The sequence below is a fragment of the Aulonocara stuartgranti genome (assembly GCF_965226115.1).
Source record: "Aulonocara stuartgranti genome assembly, chromosome: 16".
NCBI classification, from domain to species: Eukaryota; Metazoa; Chordata; class Actinopteri; order Cichliformes; family Cichlidae; genus Aulonocara; species Aulonocara stuartgranti.
In genome coordinates, this window is record NC_138952.1 from 16,925,321 (window position 1) to 16,948,887 (window position 23,567).

The 23,567-nt window shown below is 39.3% G+C and overlaps 1 protein-coding gene across 5 annotated transcripts in view; it reads right to left on the reverse strand.

Annotated features, from left to right (window-relative positions):
- LOC309690728 (obg-like ATPase 1) overlaps positions 1-23,567 on the reverse strand; it is a gene marked incomplete at its 5' end in the record, with an annotated part of 48,621 nt that overhangs the window by 16,045 nt on the left and 9,009 nt on the right. For 3 of the 5 annotated variants that reach the window (XM_082508012.1, XM_082508013.1, XM_082508014.1), the window contains 4 exons: positions 1,483-1,580; positions 1,947-2,027; positions 5,511-5,686; positions 22,829-22,956. In XM_082508012.1, coding sequence (XP_082364138.1) covers positions 1,483-1,580; positions 1,947-2,027; positions 5,511-5,686; positions 22,829-22,956 — 483 coding nt within the window. Of the gene's footprint in view, positions 1-1,482; positions 1,581-1,946; positions 2,028-5,510; positions 5,687-21,728; positions 21,798-22,392; positions 22,480-22,828; positions 22,957-23,567 lie in introns of those variants that run through there. The other 2 variants (XM_082508015.1, XM_082508016.1) reach the window with 2 other exon arrangements.

Sequence of the window (23,567 nt, forward strand, 5' to 3'; positions counted from 1 at the left end):
ATTGCAATTTGTCTTGCTGTTTGCTTTGAATAGTCCTTAACCGTATCATCATCTCAACTGTGCTGGTGGAAAAACACGGGAGCATGGCGACAGCCAAATGGCAGTCTGGCGTCTCTGCAGCAGACTTGCTGCCATTAGGGCTGAGAGCAGCATTTATTGTACAATTAGGGACAGCTAGATCTACCTGTAATCATCTCCATACAGGTGTGAGCTCCTCTCTGGACAAGGGAAGTGACTCATCACTTGTCAAACATCAACACTTTGATGTCGGCATTGTTCATCGCGGAGCCCTCGGGACATCTGAGCACTACTGTTTAAAACACTCCGCGATTTATTGCATTTCACACAGTTAGAAACATGCACGCACACACACAACATGAGAAAAAAAAGGGGGGAGGGGGGAACCTCTATTCCTACTGATGACGGATGTTCCACTTGCCATGAATCATTTGATTTATGAGTTCTCTTCCTCCTCCCTCCGTCTGACAGTCATACTTTCGTGTCAGGAACATTTTAACAAACAGTCATAGGTAAACAACTTCACTTGTAATACAATGCTGCCAAGTAAAGCGCCAAAAACAAATTTTCTAAGAAGTGACACCACCAGCCTGGAGGGCAATTGGAAAAGTGTGATAACAATCCACAAGTTGGTATTATTGACAAAATGGCTGCAGTGTGGGAAAAGTAGCCCTTTCAGACATATTGGATGTCAAACACCAGCCTTCTGGATCAGCTCTCACTGAGGCCACATGACAACATTACTACAAAAAAGTGCTTGTAAGGATCACAGAGCTGGAAGTTTATATCAGTGCCTTCAAGGTCATCTTTAGCCCTTTGACATCGTGACCAGTGTTGTACCTGAAAGCATGAGTCATGCAATTCCCCGTACATGCGCATTATTATGGAATACAGTCAGTTAAACACATCTAGGAAGCCTCGGCTGTCGTTCTGAACTGTGGGAATTTCATGGCTGTGAAGAGATGCTTGTAAAGCAAGAGCAACAACATGTGAAGACAAAACCAAATATTTGCAAAAACAATTTCAGATAATCTTTAAGGAGTCTTGCCCCTATGATTTACTGGCCCAGATGATTTTAATCAGCTGTTTGGCTTCAAAATGTACATACGCTTGTTTTGTTTTGTCATTTAAAGCCTTCGCTCTCTTTGATATCATATGGAAATGAGAAATTTTGCTGGAAATGGAGACCATATGCTCGTATGGGCTTAATGAAGTGCAGAGTCTGGGGCTGGGTGTTGTGTTAGAGCTTACTTAGTGCCACCTCCAGGCAGATTCTCTCACAGAGATATGACTGTTGTTGTCAGCAGGAGACCACAGTAAGTCTCACACAACGGCAAATGCGCACACGTTTAGATTAAACTAAGTAAAAATGAACGCTATTCCTTACGTAAGTAGAAGGAAAGCTCTTTAGCGATGATTAGTGAGAGCGATGAATCTGCTCCCGCCCTTCTTCGAAGTACTCACCATTTGTTCTTTCTTCTTATGTAGTCTTTCTCAGAGAGATTAACGAGGTAGATCATTGGTTTGGATGTCAAAAACAAGTATTTGTTCAGCACTTCGATCTGTAGAAAAAGACAGACAAGGCAAGTACTGAGAATCCACAACTTTCCAAAGTAGCCTTTGAGGACAACACAGAGACAAGCGAAGCCAAATCAAATTAGAGTCTGGTGTATAGGCTCTGTGGGGCGCAACTAGGAAGCCTCTAAATCAAGATCAGCATGGCCAGATGTCATTAGCTTGTACAAAAGCAATGTCAAAATATAACTGTGCATAATATTAACTTGCGATTTGCACAAAAAACATGTTGCTTGAAAAACAAAACACAAAAAACAAAAGAAGAGGAAACAGCAGTTGTACTTTTAGGTCAGATGAAAAGATTAGCATGATAAATCGCGCCAATAAATGTGACAGCAACATCAAAGGCTTACCTCCTTGTCGTTCCAGTCGTGATAGTAGCGGATGTGTTTCTTTTCATCCACTACCCAGCTCTTGATTTTGCACATAATGTCCTGTATGGGGTTAAAATAGAATGAACAAGGAGCCATTAAAGGAGATGAAAAAGAATATAAACCCAGCAGGGTATGGGCTAATTATTTCCTAAATGCATGGCATCCTGATGCCAAAATGAACAATGGCCTTTGCTCGCATTCAAGCAGGAGTGGCCTATCTTTGACAGGGATGGCATGCACAAGACCCCCTTCCCTCCTTTAAATCATGACAAAATGCCTTCTGGGGTGTCTCTCTCAGAGTCTCAGCTTTATACATCAATATTCCATCGGGACTGTTTAATGAAAAGGATAGAGAGAGGAGACGAAATTGGAAAGAGCGGGGAACTAATTGGAAGTTGGTTAGTAAGGTGTAAATTATTGGTCCCTCCTCAGGCACTTTGCAGAATGTAGTCCTACTGAATAAGGACTAGTGAGGTACAGAGCTAATTATTCAGTGTTTCTTCTGGAGAAAATATTGAGCATTTCCAGCTATGTATGCCACATTCATTACTGAGGTACTTGTGGGTTGAGACCACAGGCAAGACTGGGTCTTGACAGGATCTGGAAGCGGAAAAGGGTGGGAAAATGGGAGGGAGGTAGTTATAAAATTTGTAATAAAGAAATTGAGCCTATTATTGTTGATCCAGCCCCACAGAAATTAGCGGAACACATTCTTTTTGTTCCTGTCAACTTGACCTCCCCCTTCATATAAAAACTCCCCCACCCCCTGCAACACTCCCCCTACCTCCTTTTCCCTCCCCAAACCCTTGCAGCACTTCACAATCATACTCCCTTTTGAAAGAACTGAGGAAAAAATCCTGCCAGAGCCTCAATTACACAATGGCAGAAAAAGCTCCACACACTGACCCCCAGCCAGCTGCATTCACTCTCTGCACATCTCTCTCCACAGGAATTCTAAAGGCCTTTTAGTCAGGCAGCCAGAGTGCAGCCAGCGGGAGAGAGCGCAGGAAGAGCTGCATACACTCCGCCCGCGCCGGCCCAAGTCTTCACAGAGAGATTAATCATCTGTGAAATGGAAACAGCAAACGGCCAGTGACACAGGCTGAACCCGCTCCAGGTTTCCCTCATCAGCTCGCAGCCGCCGTGCAGAGCTCCTCTAACAGGCAGGTGTTAATAAAAGGCATATAGGTCCCACAGGGGTCAAACACATACGCTTGCCACCATGAAGCGCCGCTGGTGGGCCGGTTTCTTATTATTGTTTTGCAGGGAGAGGGGATTTGAGGATTCACTTGGACAAAAGCAATGAAACATTGTTCTTGTAAACACAGCACCAGAAAACATGTTTACATTTTTTAACAATGCATAAATTTGAGCCTTGTAGTGGTGCGTGCACATAAATTTAGCACAACAAAATATTAGAACTTTTAGGAATTTGAACCTTACAGTAATTTCCATATATGTCTTTAGTTTTCCTAAATAGTATAACATCATCTGTGTAGCAGTGTTTTTTTTAACAGTTTCGATAAAACTGCATACTTCGTCACAACTCAAATCCTTTAATCTGATAATGTCAGTCTTGTCTTTAAGGATTTTGTCTTGTGCCGACATCCGGTTTCAGCAGGAAGTTAGGCTGATTTGTGTCACAAACTACAATTATTCAGTGTTGTCCTTTTGGTGTTATCTTATACTGCATAATTATATGCTGCTTTGCACAGTAGTTTTCTTTCAGAGTAATACACTATGCTGGCACTGTGTTTCTATGTAACAGGGCAAAGGTCTGCATTTTTCTGCAAGACAACACTTTGCCCTTTCAATCCAACACTTGATGAGTGCAAACAGAAGCAAATTCACATGAACTCAATGCTGACCTTCTTCTTTTTTTCAAATTAAGAATATTTTCAGTTTTCTAACACAGCAACTTGTGGGCTTTGAGATGCTTGATTTTATTTAAAATACACTGCTGCTTTTCGTGCAAAAAACCCTCCCCTGATTTTTGAATTTTTAGGCCATGTTTTAACAAGAAACAGGGTGCATCATCCTGAATTATGTCATATTTACCACTGTGATAATCACCACAGACTTAAATAGTACAATAAGACACTCTCACATTTCAATCCCATTAAACGAATTCTTCAAATCTGTTAGGAACAGGATAAAATATGCTTTTATTCATGAATTTTCACACCACACGCAGACCTTTAGAGTATATAGACAAATGAGTGCGACAAAGGAAATTAAATCCCATTTCAAAGGTCTTTCAAGCAATCACCTTTTAAAAGGCTGCACACAATATCCTTTTTATTTCACATTATTTCGTGGCACTGCAAAAGAAAGAACGAGCACCATTGTTTCTACTAAACTGTACATTTTTAGACTTAGTCTCGATGTTCTGCATATAGATGTTGAATTAGACGTGCGTACGTGTGCCTACACACAGCTGAGCATGTCACACGCTAGGCTCAGCCTGTGAGACAATCACACAATCCCTCCCATCTAAAAGCTTAGTGCAGCCTTTGATAAGCACCATTCTTTGCCATCTAAAGAGGTCTTCTATAGATTCTCACTTGCCGACGCGTGCACAACCTTTGACAAGTAATGTAGATCATTTTTATTCATTGCCTAAAATTGTTAGCAATTATGTGCGTAAGCGGCCACCTGCCTAGCCTGAATGGCTCCTGTCTGCGGGGCTACAGGGGTGTGGGGAAGTGCTGCTGGCTGTAAGGGGGTGGGTGGGTGGGGGGGTTTCGTCTGAGGGAAACCAACCAGTCACGGGGGCCTCTGCAGCAGGTGAAATAGCCCCTCTTGTTAGTGTAATGAGTGGTCAGAGCCTTGGTGTGTTGGGGCCTGAAATTGGGCATGCTGCTCCAAGTGAAAGGCCAGATCCCCCTTGCTTGCTGGCCCATCCTAACCTGCTCCAATGATGGAAGGGCATCATGTGACATTTGCAACCAAATCATTGCTAAAGTTAGCTGCTCAGCCTCATTACCGGAACAATATAACCACCTGAGTGTGTGCGAGCATCCATATATATTTTGATCTAGCATCCAAGATGTGGATTCTTTTCTCATCTTGCCTTGCATTTTGCCCTGCACCACCGAGAACTGAGAATCTTCTGTCAAAGCATATTCTAAACATTTACTGTATTGATAGCAAGGTATAGGCATATGTGTCACCCACTATATGGCCTCACACAATTTCCCGAGCTGCTGTAGGTGTATAAGCATGAGACAGAGCTGTGCCATGATTTGAGTATTACTTTAGATGAAAAGAGCTGTGTGGAAACACTTTCATTAGCCCAGTGCTGTGACCCAGGGTCAGTAGCTGAATAAGTAACTCTCTATTAATGATTTCTACAGCAGAAAACCCCTGACCCCTGATCACTTTCAATCTCAGAAAGGGAAAAATGGGCCAGGGGGAGGGGTGAGACCTATTGGAGGGAGATTAAAAAAACATACTTTTTTTTTCCTTGGCCATGTGTGGGTGGGTTATTATTTGTGCCTTGCTGTGAGGGGGAGCAAAGGGCCTGCTGGGACATTGACTCACATATTCTGGTTTGAGTTTCTTGTCACTGCCTCTAATGGCTGTCTTCTCTAGCTTGTCAATAATAGGGCTGATCATCTCCTCATCCTTCAGCCTCAGCTCCTCGTGGATGATCTCCATGTCCCTCACTGGGTCCACTGTCCCCTCCACATGGATGATATCCTCATCATCAAAAGCACCTGCAGGGATAAGATACAAACACATAGGGAGAGCATCAGGATAAAGGTTTTTTTCTTCTTCTTAGAAATAACAACAGCACTGCTTTAGATGAACACGTATAATCCAAACAACAAATTGGGGTAACAGAATCAATGACATTGACTTTTTGGAAATCAAATGTGAAACAGTGATTAGATTCAGCCCAGGAAAAGCATTATTTTTTGCAGAGAATATGAAAAAAAGGCATCCACATAAAAAAGCACAATGTCAGTCATAGAAATGCAATATTCAGGAATATATTTAATCTTTATTTTCAGTGTGTCAGAACAGTTAGAAACCAGCTCACAGTGTCAAGCCAAGTTCCACTAAAATTGGCTTTAAGTGCAACTAAAACAGGCCTGTCTGTCATTCTGCATGAAGCGGAGAGCATCTGGCCTTGCATTTCCTACTTCTCCGTTTTAAAACTATTAGCCATTTAGTGAAAAAAAAACATAAAAACCAACAAAAAACGCAGAAAACTAAGCATGATTTAGGAGAAAATGTCAGCGTTCTTATATGAAAGAGGACAGCCGTTTTCCAATCATTTGCATCTTAGCTGTGGCTATGCTGGTGATTAGGTAATGAGACTGTGAAGCAGACCATTTAGCCACCAGCGGCTCTTAGGACTCCTTCTGATTCTTCAGCAGTGCTCAGGGTTTGGAAGGGGGGGTGGTGGCGGGTGGGGGTGGGGCTGGTGGGGTGGTGGTGGGTGGGTTGTACATCTGGCACATGAGAGTGACAAGCCTTTAACATTAACACTGGCAACTGTAGTGGACAATTCTCCCACATGTCTTGCAAATATTTTCTTCAATTTACAAAGTACAGTTTGTGCAGAGCTTGTTTGACAACATGGCGCGTTTGGGGGGGGGGGGGAGAAAGAGCACCTCACTGGTGTATTAATCATTCTACAGCACTGGGAACACTGCAGCATGAAAACTGACTCAGTTCCAAACAAAACTTCTGAAGTTAATATTTTACTTACCGGTAACTAAAAGTGTTGTGTTCTAAAGTAAGACATCAAATGGTCACAATTCTACAACCCCCCCCCCCCCCAAAAAAATGTCCATGTATACATAAAAGTATTACATATCATATTTCTATATGGCTCTTGCTAGATTATCATGAATGTTTAAAGTAGAATTTTACTCTTGCAGGCAAAAAACAGCACACTATAAAAAACAACAACAAAATAACTTGACAATTTGAAACAAGTAAGCAAATTTTTTTTTTTCAACTGGCGATTGTCAGGAAGTCACAAAGGCTCCACTCTCTAGGCCTGTGTGTGAGGCCTTAACAACCATTCACTGTTAATTACTGGAATTCTTTATAGCTGTCCTCTTACACACAAACAATGGAAACCATGTCAAATATCCACAGCATGCACAAACACCTTTCTTTTGTTTTCCTTTTCACTCCAAGCCATGCATATTTGCTTTATTCAACAATAAATCAATTATCAGTTATTACATAATATGAATATGTTCAGTATTTTTACAGCCAGTCCTACATGAAAAGTGCTTCAAAATTGTAGGCTACTTGAATAATTGTACCCAAACGGATAGAGCGTCTTTATGAGACATTTTTGTAAACATTGTATAGTTAGATTTGAAATATACAGTGGGGCAAAAAAGTATTTAGTCAGCCACCGATTGTGCAAGTTCCCCCACTTAAAATGATGACAGAGGTCAGTAATTTGCACCAGAGGTACACTTCAACTGTGAGAGACAGAATGAAAAAAAAAATCCATGAATCCACATGGTAGGATTTGTAAAGAATTTATTCGTAAATCAGGGTGGAAAATAAGTATTTGGTCACCTCAAACAAGGAAAATCTCTGGCTCTCACAGACCTGTAACGTCTTCTGTAAGAAGCTTTTCTGTCCCCCACTCGTTACCTGTATGAATGGCACCTGTTTGAACTCATCATCTGTATAAAAGACACCTGTCCACAGCCTCAAACAGTCAGACTCCAAACTCCGCCATGGCCAAGACCAAAGAGCTTTCGAAGGACACCAGGAAAAGTATTGTAGACCTGCACCAGACTGGGAAGAGTGAATCTACAATAGGCAAGCAGCTTGGTGTGAAAAAATCAACTGTGGGAGCAATCATCAGAAAATGGAAGACATACAAGACCACTGATAATCTCCCTCGATCTGGGGCTCCACGCAAGATCTCATCCCGTGGGGTCAAAATGATCATGAGAACGGTGAGCAAAGATCCCAGAACCACACGGGGGGACCTGGTGAATGACCTGCAGAGAGCTGGGACCAAAGTAACAAAGGTCACCATCAGTAACACACTACAACGGCAGGGAATCAAATCCCGCAGTGCCAGACGTGTTCCGCTGCTGAAGCCAGTGCATGTCCAGGCCCGTCTGAAGTTTGCCAGAGAGCACATGGATGATACAGCAGAGGATTGGGAGAATGTCATGTGGTCAGATGAAACCAAAGTAGAACTTTTTGGTATAAACTCAACTCGTCGTGTTTGGAGGAAGAAGAATACTGAGTTGCATCCCAAGAACACCATACCTACTGTGAAGCATGGGGGTGGAAACATCATGCTATGGGGCTGTTTTTCTGCCAAGGGGACAGGACGACTGATCCGTGTTAAGGACAGAATGAATGGGGCCATGTATCGTGAGATTTTGAGCCAAAACCTCCTTCCATCAGTGAGAACTTTGAAGATGAAACGAGGCTGGGTCTTCCAACATGACAATGATCCAAAACACACCGCCCGGGCAACAAAGGAGTGGCTCCGTAAGAAGCATTTGAAAGTCCTGGAGTGGCCTAGCCAGTCTCCAGACCTCAACCCCATAGAAAATCTGTGGCGGGAGTTGAAAGTCCGTGTTGCTCGGCGACAGCCCCAAAACATCACTGCTCTCGAGAAGATCTGCATGGAGGAATGGGCCAAAATACCAGCTACTGTGTGTGCAAACCTGGTAAAGACCTATAGTAAACGTTTGACCTCTGTTATTGCCAACAAAGGTTATGTTACAAAGTCTTGAGTTGTATTTTTGTTATTGACCAAATACTTATTTTCCACCCTGATTTACGAATAAATTCTTTACAAATCCTACCATGTGAATTCATGGATTTTTTTTTCACATTCTGTCTCTCGCAGTTGAAGTGTACCTCTGGTGCAAATTACTGACCTCTGTCATCATTTTAGGTGGGGGAACTTGCACAATCGGTGGCTGACTAAATACTTTTTTGCCCCACTGTAGCTGCATACATTGTCATATATCAGTCAACAACAGCAACTCGTGAGGTTTCACTGAAGCATAATAGGAATCCCATATCATTCAACAAGGAAGTGGCTGTCAGGTGAGTGATGTTTGGAATGTGTATATTTACCAAACTTTATCAACAATCAATATTCATATTTTGACACCTGAATGTGTGGAGAACTGTCGACAGGAAGGGCCCTTTGAGATAAAATCTCAACAAGTTCTAACAGTCACATATATGGGAAATATGGATGATTCATAGCTATGATGAGCAACAGCATACCTGAGTTTCAGGTCTATCTGTACAATGAAACATCACCATATGTGACGCATGTAGATCACTTGAGAGGCTCCTAAAGAGAAGTTTGTTTAGTTTGAACTTTAAAATTAAAACAAATTGATGTCTTTGTTAAGTACACCAAGTAAACAGACGCATTATATCTTATTGCCACCTACGCATGGGTGTGTCCAGAGGAAGGGCACGGAGTGGCACCAACAGTCTAAATATTTTTTTTCTAATATTTAATAAACAATTAAGAGTTAAAACTCTTGCGCGGCCACTTTTTATGTTATAAGTCAGAATAGGTAATAGGGCCAAACGTCATCTTGAAAACCCCCTTTTTCATTAGTACCTACTTGGACCGACTCGCCACGGATCGACTCGGATATTAATGTAATTAATATGCGACATGAACGCTTTAACAGTGGTCGAGAATATATCTGGTGCTGCTCTTTTGTCAGACTCAGGGACCACGGTTTTATTATTTGTAGCCATTTCTCTTGTTGCCCAGTTTCAAAAATGTTGGTTTTGATTTTTGTGAATGAGACGCTCTCATGAGTCATCGAGTGACGCTACTGACTAGCCAATCGGTGGCACGCAGTCTGACCATGTCACATTTTAACACCTGCTTGGATCACTTGGGATCCCGGTCGAGCAGGTACCAGAAAGTATGTGATACCAGGTACTATTACCTAATGGAAAACCTGAAAACTCTGGCGAACTGTGCCGAGTGGATCCGAGTAGGTAATAATAGAAAAGTAGCTAAAATGGTGCTCAGTAGTTTGTTTTTTTAAAGTAAATGTTCTACACTGATTTTATTTTTGATGAAATATTCTGATTTCCCATGGTTCCATCTGCCTTGTTCTTGCATTTTAAATTAAAAAAGAAAAACGTAGTAAAACATGATGAGGAAAATTAAGTTATATGCATATTAAGTATTTGTATTGGAAGGTTTTATGCTAGGTTGCATGCTCCAATGACCTTTTTGGAGAGCAAATGAAAGTTGGCAATTGAGCTTCTCTCCTGCCCCACAGTTTACATTGTTACAACTAGACGGCTACACTGTAAACATCATACCTGTAAAGCATTCAAACTAGCATTACAACTGTTATGATTGTTAGCTTAGAGCAACATTATGTCAGAGTACAGCCTCACAATGCTGCTTTATAAACTTGACAAATAAGAACCAGTTCCTCTGATACCAGCAATGAGCTTTTTCACATTTTATGCTGACTTTTACCAAAACCTCTGTACACGCAGAATATTATATCTTTCACTGTGTTAAGGAGCCATAAATCCTTGGTTTTCCATAAAAGCAAACTTTTGCAATCAAGCTCTACAAGAAAATGATAGACAACCAAAAAAAAAAGCAACATCTTATTAGCCATGCAAGTCAACAGAAGCTGTAGACTTTTGTGCAAGCTGTCATCCTGTGCATTGTCCTCATGGTGAAATGAACTTATTCAATTACTCTTTGCCTAATCAGGCTGTTTTGGTTCCTCTCCTCTTGCAGAGGTACTCCACAGTATAAACAGTTCACTTACGCCACACAGAAAGGGGCTAATCAGTGGAATTATTGTTTTGCTGCTCCAATTTACCATCTCCCTGTTCAGCACTGATTGAATGAAAATTTGCTATTGTGTCTGCATGAACTCAGAAAATATAATGCAATGTAATCATTTTGTTAGCTGCAAGAATATACATACATTATAAACAATCATGATGTACAGTTTTGCACTGTGTAGCAGAGGGAAACTGTTCCTTAATTTTGCACATATTAATTAGAGCATAGAAGTTTACAAAGATACATCCAGTCTTGGCTGGTGTAGGTTTTAATTAAAGCATTAAAATGCATGTATGTTCCTATATGCCTAAAGTAAGCCCATTTTTTTAATGTCTTAAGTAATTAACAATGTTTAAACTATTGTTATATATGTTAATAAAAAAGTAAATTCAAACAAGCTTTCGAGGAAGGAGAGCAGCTGATCACTCACTATTTAGTCATCAACTGCCACTCTCTGCTGACTACCGCATATTCCAAAATAATTTGCTTTAATTAATCTCGCCTAATTTAACATTTGCATCTACTCTACTGCCTTCCCATTCAAGGCTTAGAGCCTGGCAACAAATGCACAAAGTGAAAGAAAGGAGGGAAATCTGATGGGGCAATCTCCACAATTAGCCTTTAAAAAAATGGGTCGGGGCAGGGCTCAGTGAAGACAGCCCTTATGAAACTGTGGCGCCACACAAAACCACATGCAAGACAGTAAAAACACACAAAAAAAGAAAGAAGAGGTTGGAAAGGCCAACTTTCAGGAGTCAGGTTTGTCTCGCAGTTCAGTTTTATTGCTTCTTTTTAAATGGTGTACATTATGAAAAGACCATTAACAGGTGCTCCTTTATTGACAGAACAAAAGGATTAGTCTCTAGAGGTTGTGCAGTGTTCAATGGCTTGATTAGGGATCAGGCTAAACTCTGTAAAATTACAGCAGCACTGCAGAAGATAGAACTCAAAGTGATATTTATAAATGAAAAGTATTTAAGAAGACAAAACCAAAAAAAAAACCCAAAATAACAGAAGAAACCTTTTTTTTTTCTTCAAAACTTCACATCAACAAAATTCACAAATACCAAGTTTAACACAACAACAATACTTATCTGCCAGGTACACAGACGAGAAAGTCATCTGAGTCAAGTCAAGATCAATACTGATTGAGCTGCTTCCTCTGATGTTGCTACCTGGGAGGATATGTGGTCAACATAATTCAGTCAAATTACAGTATTCATTGACTTCTAACTTCCTGCGCATGTTTTCACATGCAAGATAGGTAAGAGCACATCTGAAGAACTTGCATTCCTCATGCTGCTCTTAAAATGTTCATGCAAACTCAGTGCCGCAATTCTCCTGGTATTTAGAGCAGTAAAAGCTATTTTATGAGTCTGTCAGGAAAAGCACATTATGGATGTCTTCCCGACATAAAAACACAGGCAATACACATACGGGTATTTATGTTCATTCAGGAGATATCTTCTTGACATTCTTTTTAAGATGCATGAAACTGACAGCCATATCTGTAGCACATGGCTTCAGTAACAGAGTTTGTGGAAGATTCTGCCTTGTTTCTCAGCCAATATCAGTTACGGCAAATACACTGGCTGCTAAAAAGCAGTTTGATTTCTGAAAATAGTGGGTTGTAGCCCTTCAGAGATATACTCATGTTTTCTACATGATTCCAGCTAAAAATAGATCATAGTCCTCAATAGTATGAATATCTGTACCTCACAGAGTGCCTCCAGTTCCTATGTAATCTACTGACAGCTGAAAAATCTAATGGTAAACTGAGTTTTAAAAGTGCATCTTTCCACCAGGTTTCATATCACAGAGTGAAAAAGTATATATGTGTAGGGAAAAGTCGTTCAGACATGTCTGATCCGTGTGCAGCTGAAAACTGAATGTTGTGGGTAGTCTGTTCTCCCGAACTGACTACAGACAGAAACAACGGTATTAATTCACTTATCATTAGCTTAACCTCTGTCATTTCATTCATTTTGTTAAACCGCTGAGCGTGAGAGTGCCTTGATTGAAAGGAACTGTCATATGCAGACCACTGTTGTCCCACATCATTCAGAGAACAAACCTTTTTAGATCCCTAACTACTATAGTGCCGCTGATTGCACAGACACCAGCAATTTCCTAACCAACCGCCACCTGAACAATGATGTGTTCAGCTTTCAGGCCCTCCAGCCTTTCAAAGGTGAATCATTTCACAGTTTGGAACGAGATCTCCATAGCAACTCCCTTTTGAAGGGTTTAGAATCACCATCCAATAATTCTATGATCATCGGGCCTTGCCATTCCCAGTGGTTCTTTTCACAGCGGACAGGCAAGGGGGGCATGGGGAGGAAGCAGGAAGATTCTACAGTCTATTTCAGGCAATTCATCTTGCAGGCCCATTAGAATTCAAAATATTGCGACCTTCAATCACCGAGCATGTTATCTGGAGCTGTGGCGATCTCCAGTCAAGATGGGTAGACATTTTTCTCTAATCATCCATGATGAGTGGAGGCTGACAAAAACTCTTCATTCTCGCTGAAGCAAAATGCTCATTTAAATGCTGTGACAGCACCTCGACACAGCCTGAAAACACACAAAAGGAGGACGATCCCACGGCAACTAAATGGTGGAGATTTTAAAGTTTGAGTATTGGTTAAAACAACAGCTTAGAAAAGCAAAGATTCGCATACATGTCAGGAATTTTTTTTTTTATCACCAGTTTAAATGAACAATTATTACTTTTTACCAGTGAATAGAAAGAAAGGCAGGTGGCAGGACCCAGCAAGGCGGCTGTACAAGGTGAATCATTGCAAAAGAATGGCGAGGAAAGTAGATCATTTTCTCCTTGTAAACTATTTAATCTGAATACAACACTGTGTAGACTTTGATTTTAATCCTATACGCAACTTGTTTTAATGTGCCAAAATTACATCTGATTTGCTTTTACTGTGTAGTTTTCAGCTTTAAATTGCTTTGTTTATCATCTACAATGCCTAACAGGGAATGTATACTTCTGTGTAACATTACTCCCAAACTCAAGCTGTTGTGCACTTCCCTAGAAATCTAAGGAGGCCCTTAAAGGTATAAATGCTGTTAAAGGCTTCTACCACTTGTACAGGCTGTATCATAGGCTCTACATAAATTTACTGTAGAAAAATAATTCAGGCGTGAAGGGGCCTCCACACTGGAATAAATTCTCAGCGATGTGGTGACCAGAGAACACAGAAAGTCGCTGACTTTTGGCAACTTATGGACAGGTCCCCGGTTAGACTTCTGTCAACTCTGAGGGAAACCAATAAAGTGACAGTGATAGTGAAGGATACCCTGGATCAACATTTGACAAGACTGTAAATACAAGGTTGCCTAGGCAACTGGAGGTTGAAATTTTCCTCAGCAACCAACTTTCAGCTACAAAACAATGGTTCCGTTGTAGACGTCCCCTAAGTTTTACAATGATTTGTCCTTAAAATGTTTTTTTTGTTAATTTGTTTTGTTTTGTTTGCCTGTTTTTTGTTTTTCATAATGTTATATAAAATTGATTTTATATAAAAGTGATTTATCAGACAACAGGACAGTTTGCCAATTCCACTTGCACTGGAGCTTATGCTCACTTATGGTAATTTTCACAAGCATTCTCGAGCCTTTGCAATGATTTCCAATAAAGAATATTATCTAGTTTAATGCTTTTCAATATTGAGTGTTAGCACACTGAGATTCTCTTAGTCTGTTTATATTACGCGCCATTGATGATTTGACATTTTCTAAGCTAGTGAGAACATGACTGGACTCATTACGCTCATTTTACTGTTTAGCATAGCTTATAGGAAAAAGGGGGAAAATCACTAAAAAAGACAAAAATATGTATTTTCTTTTAATGTTTATCTTTGTATCTTTTTATTACTTCCTCTGCATTTGCCTACGTTGGCCCACACACTGTTAACAGAGTTCCAAATGTTCATGATGCTACTGCTATAAATTTAAAAAAATTCCCACCAAAATGCCGTATGCTTATGTTTTTGTAATGTTTGCTAAAAGCTACATCCCCCTGCTGTTTAATTGTTAATCAGGACTCGATGTTTCATAATGAATTTATATGGTTATTTTTTATTTTCCATGGGAAAGGCAAGTCTGGAAGTATTAATTCACAAATGCTTTCAATATTAAAGCTGACTCACATATTGTTGCTTTACTTGTTCTGATAAGGGGGGGAAAATACACCTTGACATGAAAGAAAATAAAAGATATTACTCTAAAAACAAAATAGTTTTACTGCATATGTTTACTATTAGCTAAATAAACTCAATTACATACCCTAGTTTGTGTACTTTTAGTTATTTTTTGGACAAGAGACCACATGTAACACATTAATCAGGACACTTGTTTATGTATTTGTGCTGTAATGTTGCACGATGTGTACATGTTTTCACTGTGTTTTTCATTATTTTATTAACAAAAGGCTGCTAACAAAATTAAAATTGCTTTTAGAAAAACAACCAAAGCTTTTGAAAGTTAATTTAGTTCAACAGAAGATTTTGCAACTGAGCGGCTGACAACATCATACACGGTGAGCACGCTGGGCCAGGTGACGTCTATTGGACGTTAGTCAAGTTTAAGAATTTGTGAGCTGGTGAGTGATAGGGCTGAATTCTTGGAGAACAGCCATTACTGGCGTCTGTGGGGAGGCAAGTCAGCCATAAATCATCTCTGTCTGAATAGCTGATCCAGTTTGCTTGTAGTGCCTGTAGCTAAACAATCGGTTTGATTTTTTCACTGCGAGCATTAAGCAAAGTGTGGGATGACGTCTGAACGATGCAATAAACAAACACAAACGTCTCACTAACCTGCCATCGCCTGCCTTCATGAATTCATCAGATAAGGGTGACTCATGTGGAAGTCAGTGAAGGCAAAGAATGTCTTTAAATCATCAACTTTTTGTAGATCTTGTCACTTTTAAGGTATTTTGATTTGAATCCCAGAACTTCCACCACCCACAACTGAAATAGATAAAAGCTCTCCCAAAGTTTTTGATGAATTCCTGATTCTTTTAACTAACTTGCCCTTCATTTGTCTTTACCTTTTACCTTCACTTACAATAGGTTGGAATAATCCAACCTGCTCCTGCTTAAAATTCAAACTTACATTATCAGCTATATATGAATATACTTACACCTTACATTATAGCCCAATAAACGATGATTTGACCTGCACCTTCAAAGTCTAAAAAACAAAAGAAATTAAGGAATTTAGTCTTACATCATGAATATTACATTTTTAATAGACTTAACAAAATTATTACATTCATGCAAGCTAGTTTGGAGTCCACCCAGTGCCTTTGTAATATTGCACTCGGTGAGTTGCAGATTATACAACAGCAGTATAAATTATGTTTTCCAGGTGTCTAAGACTTCAAACTAAGTACATGACTTATCCTCAGAATTAAAGAAGTTCATTGGTTATTGGTCTCTAACTAAGCTCTGATTCGCAGTGCATTAACTGTGCATCTAGTTTGCAATGTGTACAGACTTTATCAACTTTTTTCTAGTAAAGGTTGCAGTAGATGCAAAGATCTGTACATGTCTCAAACAGCACCAACTGTGTAAATATAAAGCAGCATAGCATACAGACTGTTAGCAAGGAAAAGCCATTTCCTGGCTCTGCCAAACGGAACCAAAATCTACTTTACCTGCTCAACTAAATCCTACGAATGAAAACATGGTATCTTGTGTTTTTAATCCAATCAAAAACATGAAATTCAGGGATATTAGTGCTGGATTATTTCTTGGCCGGGGAGTCTTAACTTTGGTTCTAACTTTGAGCTTGAAAAACAACCAGAAGAGGATATATCAGAGCCAGGAAGCGCTGTTCCTTTAGCGTAATGGCCAAACTGCAATTTCTTCATTCATTACATGATGCACACTGGTCTGTAATGTCAGTTTTCCTCTTTAACATTTCTTACTGTTCAATTTCCTCCTTAGCAAATGTTAAGGAGGAAATTGAACAGTAAACGAGATTTTTCTAACCATCACAAACCTTAGAATTTCCTTTTTCCAGTAGCATCTGGAAAGTCAAGAAGTGTCATATGATATTTTTTATCCCATTTATATGTGCTGACTTATAAATGGCTGGCAGTCTTAACTGGAGAAGTGCAGTATCAAATCAAATCAAATCACTTTTTATTGTCACATCACATGTGCAGGCACACTGGCACAGCACATGCGAGTGAAATTCTTGTGTGCGAGCCCCACAAGCAACAGAGATGTGCAAACACAACAACACAAACGAGCAAAATACAAGAATGGCCAACCTGAAACTAATAAATATATGTACAATATATGTACAATATATGTACAATGTTCATGTTCATGTTTTAAGGTCAAAAACCCAAATGCCTGTGGAAGCTCATAGAAAAAAAAAGCTTTTCTTTATCATATGTTTTGTGAGCTATCCAGTTTTCTTCAATACTTTGAAGATTTTTTTCAAAACATTCATGTTTATTTTTTAATGAATACATTTTTACTTTTGTAACACCACAAAAAAAACAGCTATGAATAGAACTGCTAAAATTGTTCTTCACAACTTCCCAATATACACGCTGATGTTATTGTATGTTTTGATTTGCCAACAACACTCTGCAGATGCTAACTAATTACTACTAGCATGGCATCAAACGATAACTTACAAATTAATAGACAACATCAGCTCCACAAAGGCCACAGCTATGTAACATCTACACTGCTATCATAACTAAGATCTCATTTGATTGATCGACTTTATTTTTCTAAATGTTTAAACTGAACCTTCAGGCAGTAGGAAAACCTCAACTTAACCAGGAATTCAGGTGCTGAAAGCATCGCTATCACAGTAAAAGAAAAGTTGCCAAAAATAACAGCTACTTTCCAGTCTGCTGCTCACAACCAAAGAAAGTCCCTGAAGATTAAATGCACCCGGTATCTTTAGGCTAGATTCTTCCCGAGTGCCGTGCAACCATAAATAAGTCTTCATTAGAAGTGAACTAGAGGTTTCCTGCAGTGATGTGGGGCACTGTGTGAGCATTCAAACATCTAATTGCTGGAAACCAAACATCTGGGAATAAGGCCAGGTGGGCTGGCAGAGTTATAGCGGGGAACAGAGGAGTAGATGAAGTAGAACATGTCTGTGTCTTGTCACAGACAGTAACGATCCAAACACTTTCCAGTCAGTGCAAAAGGGCTGGGAACAGTTAGACTGCAAAGTATTTTGTTGGGAGACCAGGAAACGGCGTGCATTCAGCAGAATCGGCTTTCAGGATGTCACCGTGTGCTCTAATAGATTTTGGAAGGCATTGTTGAAAGCAAATCCTCCGTTTAAACAGCCTTTTCAAAGGTATTAGGGGAAGAAAAATATTCATAATGTGCGGACCCAAAATCAAAGGAAAATACGTTTTTACTACAGCCTGGAAAAAGTTACAGTTATAGCCCTTAACAGACAAGGAAATACGGCAAAATAAGACCAGACAGAAAATTGTTCTGATATTTAAAGTTTCATTAGGTTCAGGCCGATCATTAAACTGCACTGACCTTTTTTCTTGATTAATCTCTCTCTATAGTGTCTATATAAACTCTTGTGCTAATTCCAAAAAACCCCAAAACATACCACTCCAGGCACAAAAAAGTGCGATTCCCCACAACCATATAATCAAGCTATATAAAAGCAGTGGCTTCAGCATTGCAGTCTGCTTAACACCAGATAGATATAATTACAAAACAAAAGCGGGTATGTTTAATGGTTAACTTGTGAAACAAACCACATTGTTTCCAGGGACTTCACAAGAGTGGGAAACAATGGTATGCCAGAACAGATAGTTGAAGACACACACACACAGACACACACAGAGAAGCTTTCGATTTCTATTTCCGATTGTCAGGAATGTTTGTCTTCTTTGTGCGACTAGAAACAAAAGAGTTGGTTTTGCGTGTGGATCTAGTTTTTACATTTGGCCCAACTTTGGGTCGTTTTAACCACATATAACCCATGAAAGTATTACTAATATACAGCTCACAAAAATGACAACAATCTGGTCATGCTGTTTAAAATAAGATGCAAAATATATGTTTTTATTGTTGTTGTTTTTAAAGTGATATATCTTTGTGTAGGTTCACACTCATCCAGGTCATATATATATATATATATATATATATATATACATATGTATTAAGGTCCTGGAAACAGATTTTAGTCCATGTTGTCATGACAGCATCACACAGTTTTGCAGATTTGTTGGTTGCACATACGTAATGAGAGGCTCCTGTTCTATCACATCCCAAAGGTAAATGGACTCATTCCTATATAGCGCTTTTCTACTCTCCCTGACCTCAAAGTGCTTAAAAGGGTCTTTATTGGATTGAGATCTGGTGTCTGTGGAGGTCATCTGACTGCAGTGAATTTCTTTTCATGTTCAAGAAACCAGTTTGAAATGATCTGAGCTTTGTGACATGGCACGCTATCCTGCTGGAGGCAGCGATCAGTGAATGGGTACTCTGTGGTCATAACAAGATGGACATAATCGACAGGAATACTCAGGTAGGCTGTGACATTTAAGCAATGCTCAGTTGATACTGAGTAGCCCAAATATCCCATATACTATAAAACCACCACCAGGCTTAATCACTAATACAGGAAGGAGGAAGCATGAAGGGAGTGACTTTTTTAAGTGGGAGGTAATTTCAAATGTTCAATGTTTCTATCAGCTCAAAAAACATCAGCAAACACACAAACTGTTTGTGTGCAGTTTGTTGCACAGTGTGTTGATAGCTAAAGGTCCAACTGCTATATTTCACAGGAAGTGAAAAGTATGGAAACCCACAAGGGACATTGGAGAAAAAAATCCCATGTTGCTTCTGTGTTTATTTTTTACCCAATGTCCTGTCAGGTCTCCAAAGCAAAGAATGTGAGATAACTTCACTCAGAGATAAAGAAAGATGTAAGAAAAGACAGGAAAGGAAGAAGAGATTAAAAGGTAAGGACTGCTCAGTGATGCTTAATAAACTGCAAATTTAAAGCTTACATGTAATCTCATAATTTTATCACATATTGGATCTGTGTGTGATGTCTTTTATTCTGCAAAACAAACCACACTATACTAACTTTGTGTTAGTATAGTGTTGGACTGGCACACAGTGGCTGTGATGTTCATGGTCAGAGTTAGGTTACATAGAGTGTAGCAGAGAATAATCTGCATTTAAAATGATGTTACTTAGATTAATTCACTGAATTCCAACATTATACCAACTTCGCACTGTCTAGTATAAAGATAGTATAAAAAATATATAGTGTCAGTGTCCGTGTATGAGATGGAAATCAGCCAGGATAGCTCGTGAAGCTGCTGACATCTTGTTGAACTCAGTTGTGTAAATCCACAAAGAGCAGCAGGTCAGCTGATCACAGCATGTAAACTAAGAAAATCTACTGAAGCTCACATTAGAAATTACTGTAAGCTGTGATTCTTCTCCCTATGCTCAGACACTATGTACAACAACCATGCCACAACCAAATTCACTTAAATCAACTTTCTTTCCCATTCTGATGCTCAGTTTGAACTTCAGCGGGTCATCTTGAACATGTCTACATGCCTAAATGCATTACACTGCTGACATGTCATTGGATGATTAGATATTGCCATTAACGAGCATTTGAACAAAGCGGTCAGTGAGTGTAGATAGCAGAGTGTCTAATTTAACCTATGAGTCACAGCTATGCATTGAGTGACACCACTTTAGCTCTGCTAAACACTGCATGAATAAATAAATGACTCCTGAACAGACATGAAAGCAATCTCCAATAAAAGCACTATTTAAACTTGTTTGTGTAACATTTGCTAAAAACTACAGTTTTATCAGGATATGCCATATTGTTTATTAAAAATGAAACAGTCCTATTTTAGCTTATTTGTCTGTGGCCACTTAGCATGCTCATGAACACACAGCAGCTTGCACCGTAAACATTAGCTGCATCCTCAGTTCTGCTGCCAGTTTATGTTTTCACCAAGGAAAGCGTTCAACAATCTAGCCCTCGGCTATATTGGGAAACTGTAGTAGCTATAACATACACAGGCCATTTTAGCCTTCCCCATCTTTTAGCTCCTGCAGCATTGGCTCCAAAACATCCACTGCTTCATCTACACTTTGCCTCAGTTGGCACTGCAGAGCACTGACTGCAGCTGAACCCTCAGGCTTCTTGTAGTTCTGTTTGTGGTGCTCAGTGCCTCGATATCAGATGATTGGATTGCATTATCATCTGTTGATTACTGTCATCTCTGTCAGTATCTCTTTCAGTGCTGTCTGTATCTTTTCTTTTCAATACCTTGTACATGTGATACTTTCATTTTGGGAGTTAGTAATGTTTTAATATTCACTGTACTGAACAAACTGCAGTTAGTTCAAAGAAATTCAGCCCCAAATCAGCAAGTTGTGGTAAGAACTCCAAAAACTTGTGAAGAGGTGTAAACAGAACTGAATATACACGCATGTGGAACAAACCACTTTCTAAGATGATAAAAGTGATTATCTATTATCTATATTATCTTTATATCAGTGCATAAGGTTGTTTGTAAATAGACTAGTATGGATTTTTTTGCATAATAAAGTAATATGTCCATGACTACAATGGTGTGGTTCAGTGATGTGTCTCTTGGACAGCAGTAAGTGGCATGGAGGAATATCCAAAAGAGTCCTTGGGAGCAGAATTAATTCTGTCTTTTTCCTTTGATTTGCTAAAAATTAAAACAAAAAAATATATAGTATATACAGTATATATCTATATATCTATATATATAGATAGATATATAGATATATATAGGAAACCAAAGGGTGAGTTCATCAGTAGCAGACCAACAGATTTATTGTAAGAGCAAAAAAACACAAAAGGATTATATGCCTGTGATTCCAGAAAAAGTCCATAAAAACTGAGCTGACAAAAGTTAACCTCACCTGACACGTCTCATCCATTTTGTAAATCATTACGAAGTTACAGCAGGTGGTCTGCTAGCTCCACGTCTCACATACTACAGAGTCACCATGCAGCAATGCTGTTTGAAAACTGCACTGAAACAGAAGTAATATGTTTGCCAGTGATACACAGAGACAACTAGGAACAATATAGAAAAATGGCCTTAATCTTAACCCTTTCTGTCTGTCTGCGCTGTGCCTGTCACAGCCGACTTTAATCAGAGCTCCTTTCACACAGTGAGAAAGTCAATAACAGCATACAATCAGCAAACAAATTCAGCTATTTTTAAATGGGGCCTCTGCATTCATTTCAGTTGCTGTAATTTGAATTATTCTAGCGTGTAACACTTTAATTGTCTAAGACAAAGACCATGTCAGAGACACAGAAGAACTGGAGGCAGGAGAAGACTTAGAAAGTGGTTTGAAGGCTGTCTCGCTGAGGGCCAGACTGGGAATAATTTGATGAGATAATTACATTTGCACTTTCACAGTAGCAGCAGGCAGCGTTTAGAATCATAGCAAATAAACATCATTAGTAACATTAGATATAGGTGACAATAGATTAGAATAGATTTACTGGGTTTTCTTTAAACAAACAAAGAAAGGACAAAATTTCATAGATTTTATTTATTAATAACTTACTTACCTCTTCTGTAACCAAACCTAATCAAAAGTGGCATTAGGGATCATGTTACAATAATAAGGAGCGCTCCTTCTCAACAGTCCTGTGATGTTTCCAGCCCTCAGAATATGCTACTGATTGTGTGAAGTCGAAACCAGGCACTCCCCACTACTGTAATTCTCATTGAGGGAGCCTCCCAGTAGGAATGTGAGGTTTGGCCTGACTTCATTAATTCTGACTGGTATGTTCATCTTGGCACCGACCACACAAGATGCCCCGCTAGCAAAACTCCACTAAAACTGCTGCTTTCAGATGTCTGGTTTTGGAGTCCTGGTATTATCAAATGTTGCCCGTGCAACTGTTTTAGCACTACTATGAAATATTATATATTAAGTATTTTATGATTTCCTAATGACGAAATCCCAAATATATTTATATGTATATGCACATATATACTCACGTGTCATGTGGAAGATGCCATCACAGGCGTTGATGTGGGACAGGAAGGCATTTCCCAGGCCTTGGCCAGCATGAGCACCTTTCACCAGACCAGCAATGTCAACAACATTAAGAAAAGCTGGGATTTTGCTGCAACCAAAGAAGCAATAAAATAAATAAAGAAAAAAAAGGAAACGGTCAGATAATTCAGATGAAAATGGAAACAACATATTTTTGTGCTTCAGTCCAATACAATTCAATATGAAGTACACTCAGGTTAATGGATCACAGGAGGGGGGGATGTCCTGGTTGATGTGTTGCTGTTTTCTACTACAATATAATATAAAGTGCTGTGAAATTTGAAAGCTGATGGTGTAGTACGAGGCAGACAAAGTATCAGATTATAATAATGTTACAATGACAATGTTATTCAAGTCGCAAGTCACTAAAAAGCAGGATCTACCCACATTTCAGAGTAAGAGTAAACTATTTTTCTAGATTTTACTTTATTAATTTTTTACAGTGCTGTGCTAAAGTCTTGAGCTACCTCTGATTTTTCATGTGTTGCCTCAAACGAGCCAGACTTTCTTCTATTTTTTGTTACAGTTGACTCGAGTCATAGTTCTTCACTTTCTAAAGGTTTTTGGCTGCTTTTCACTCATTTTCAGTCCAGACTATATATCTGACCCTTTTCAGAGGAATGATTTTTTTTTTTGCTTATAAAGCCACCTGACACTATTATTCATTCAAACATAAAAAAG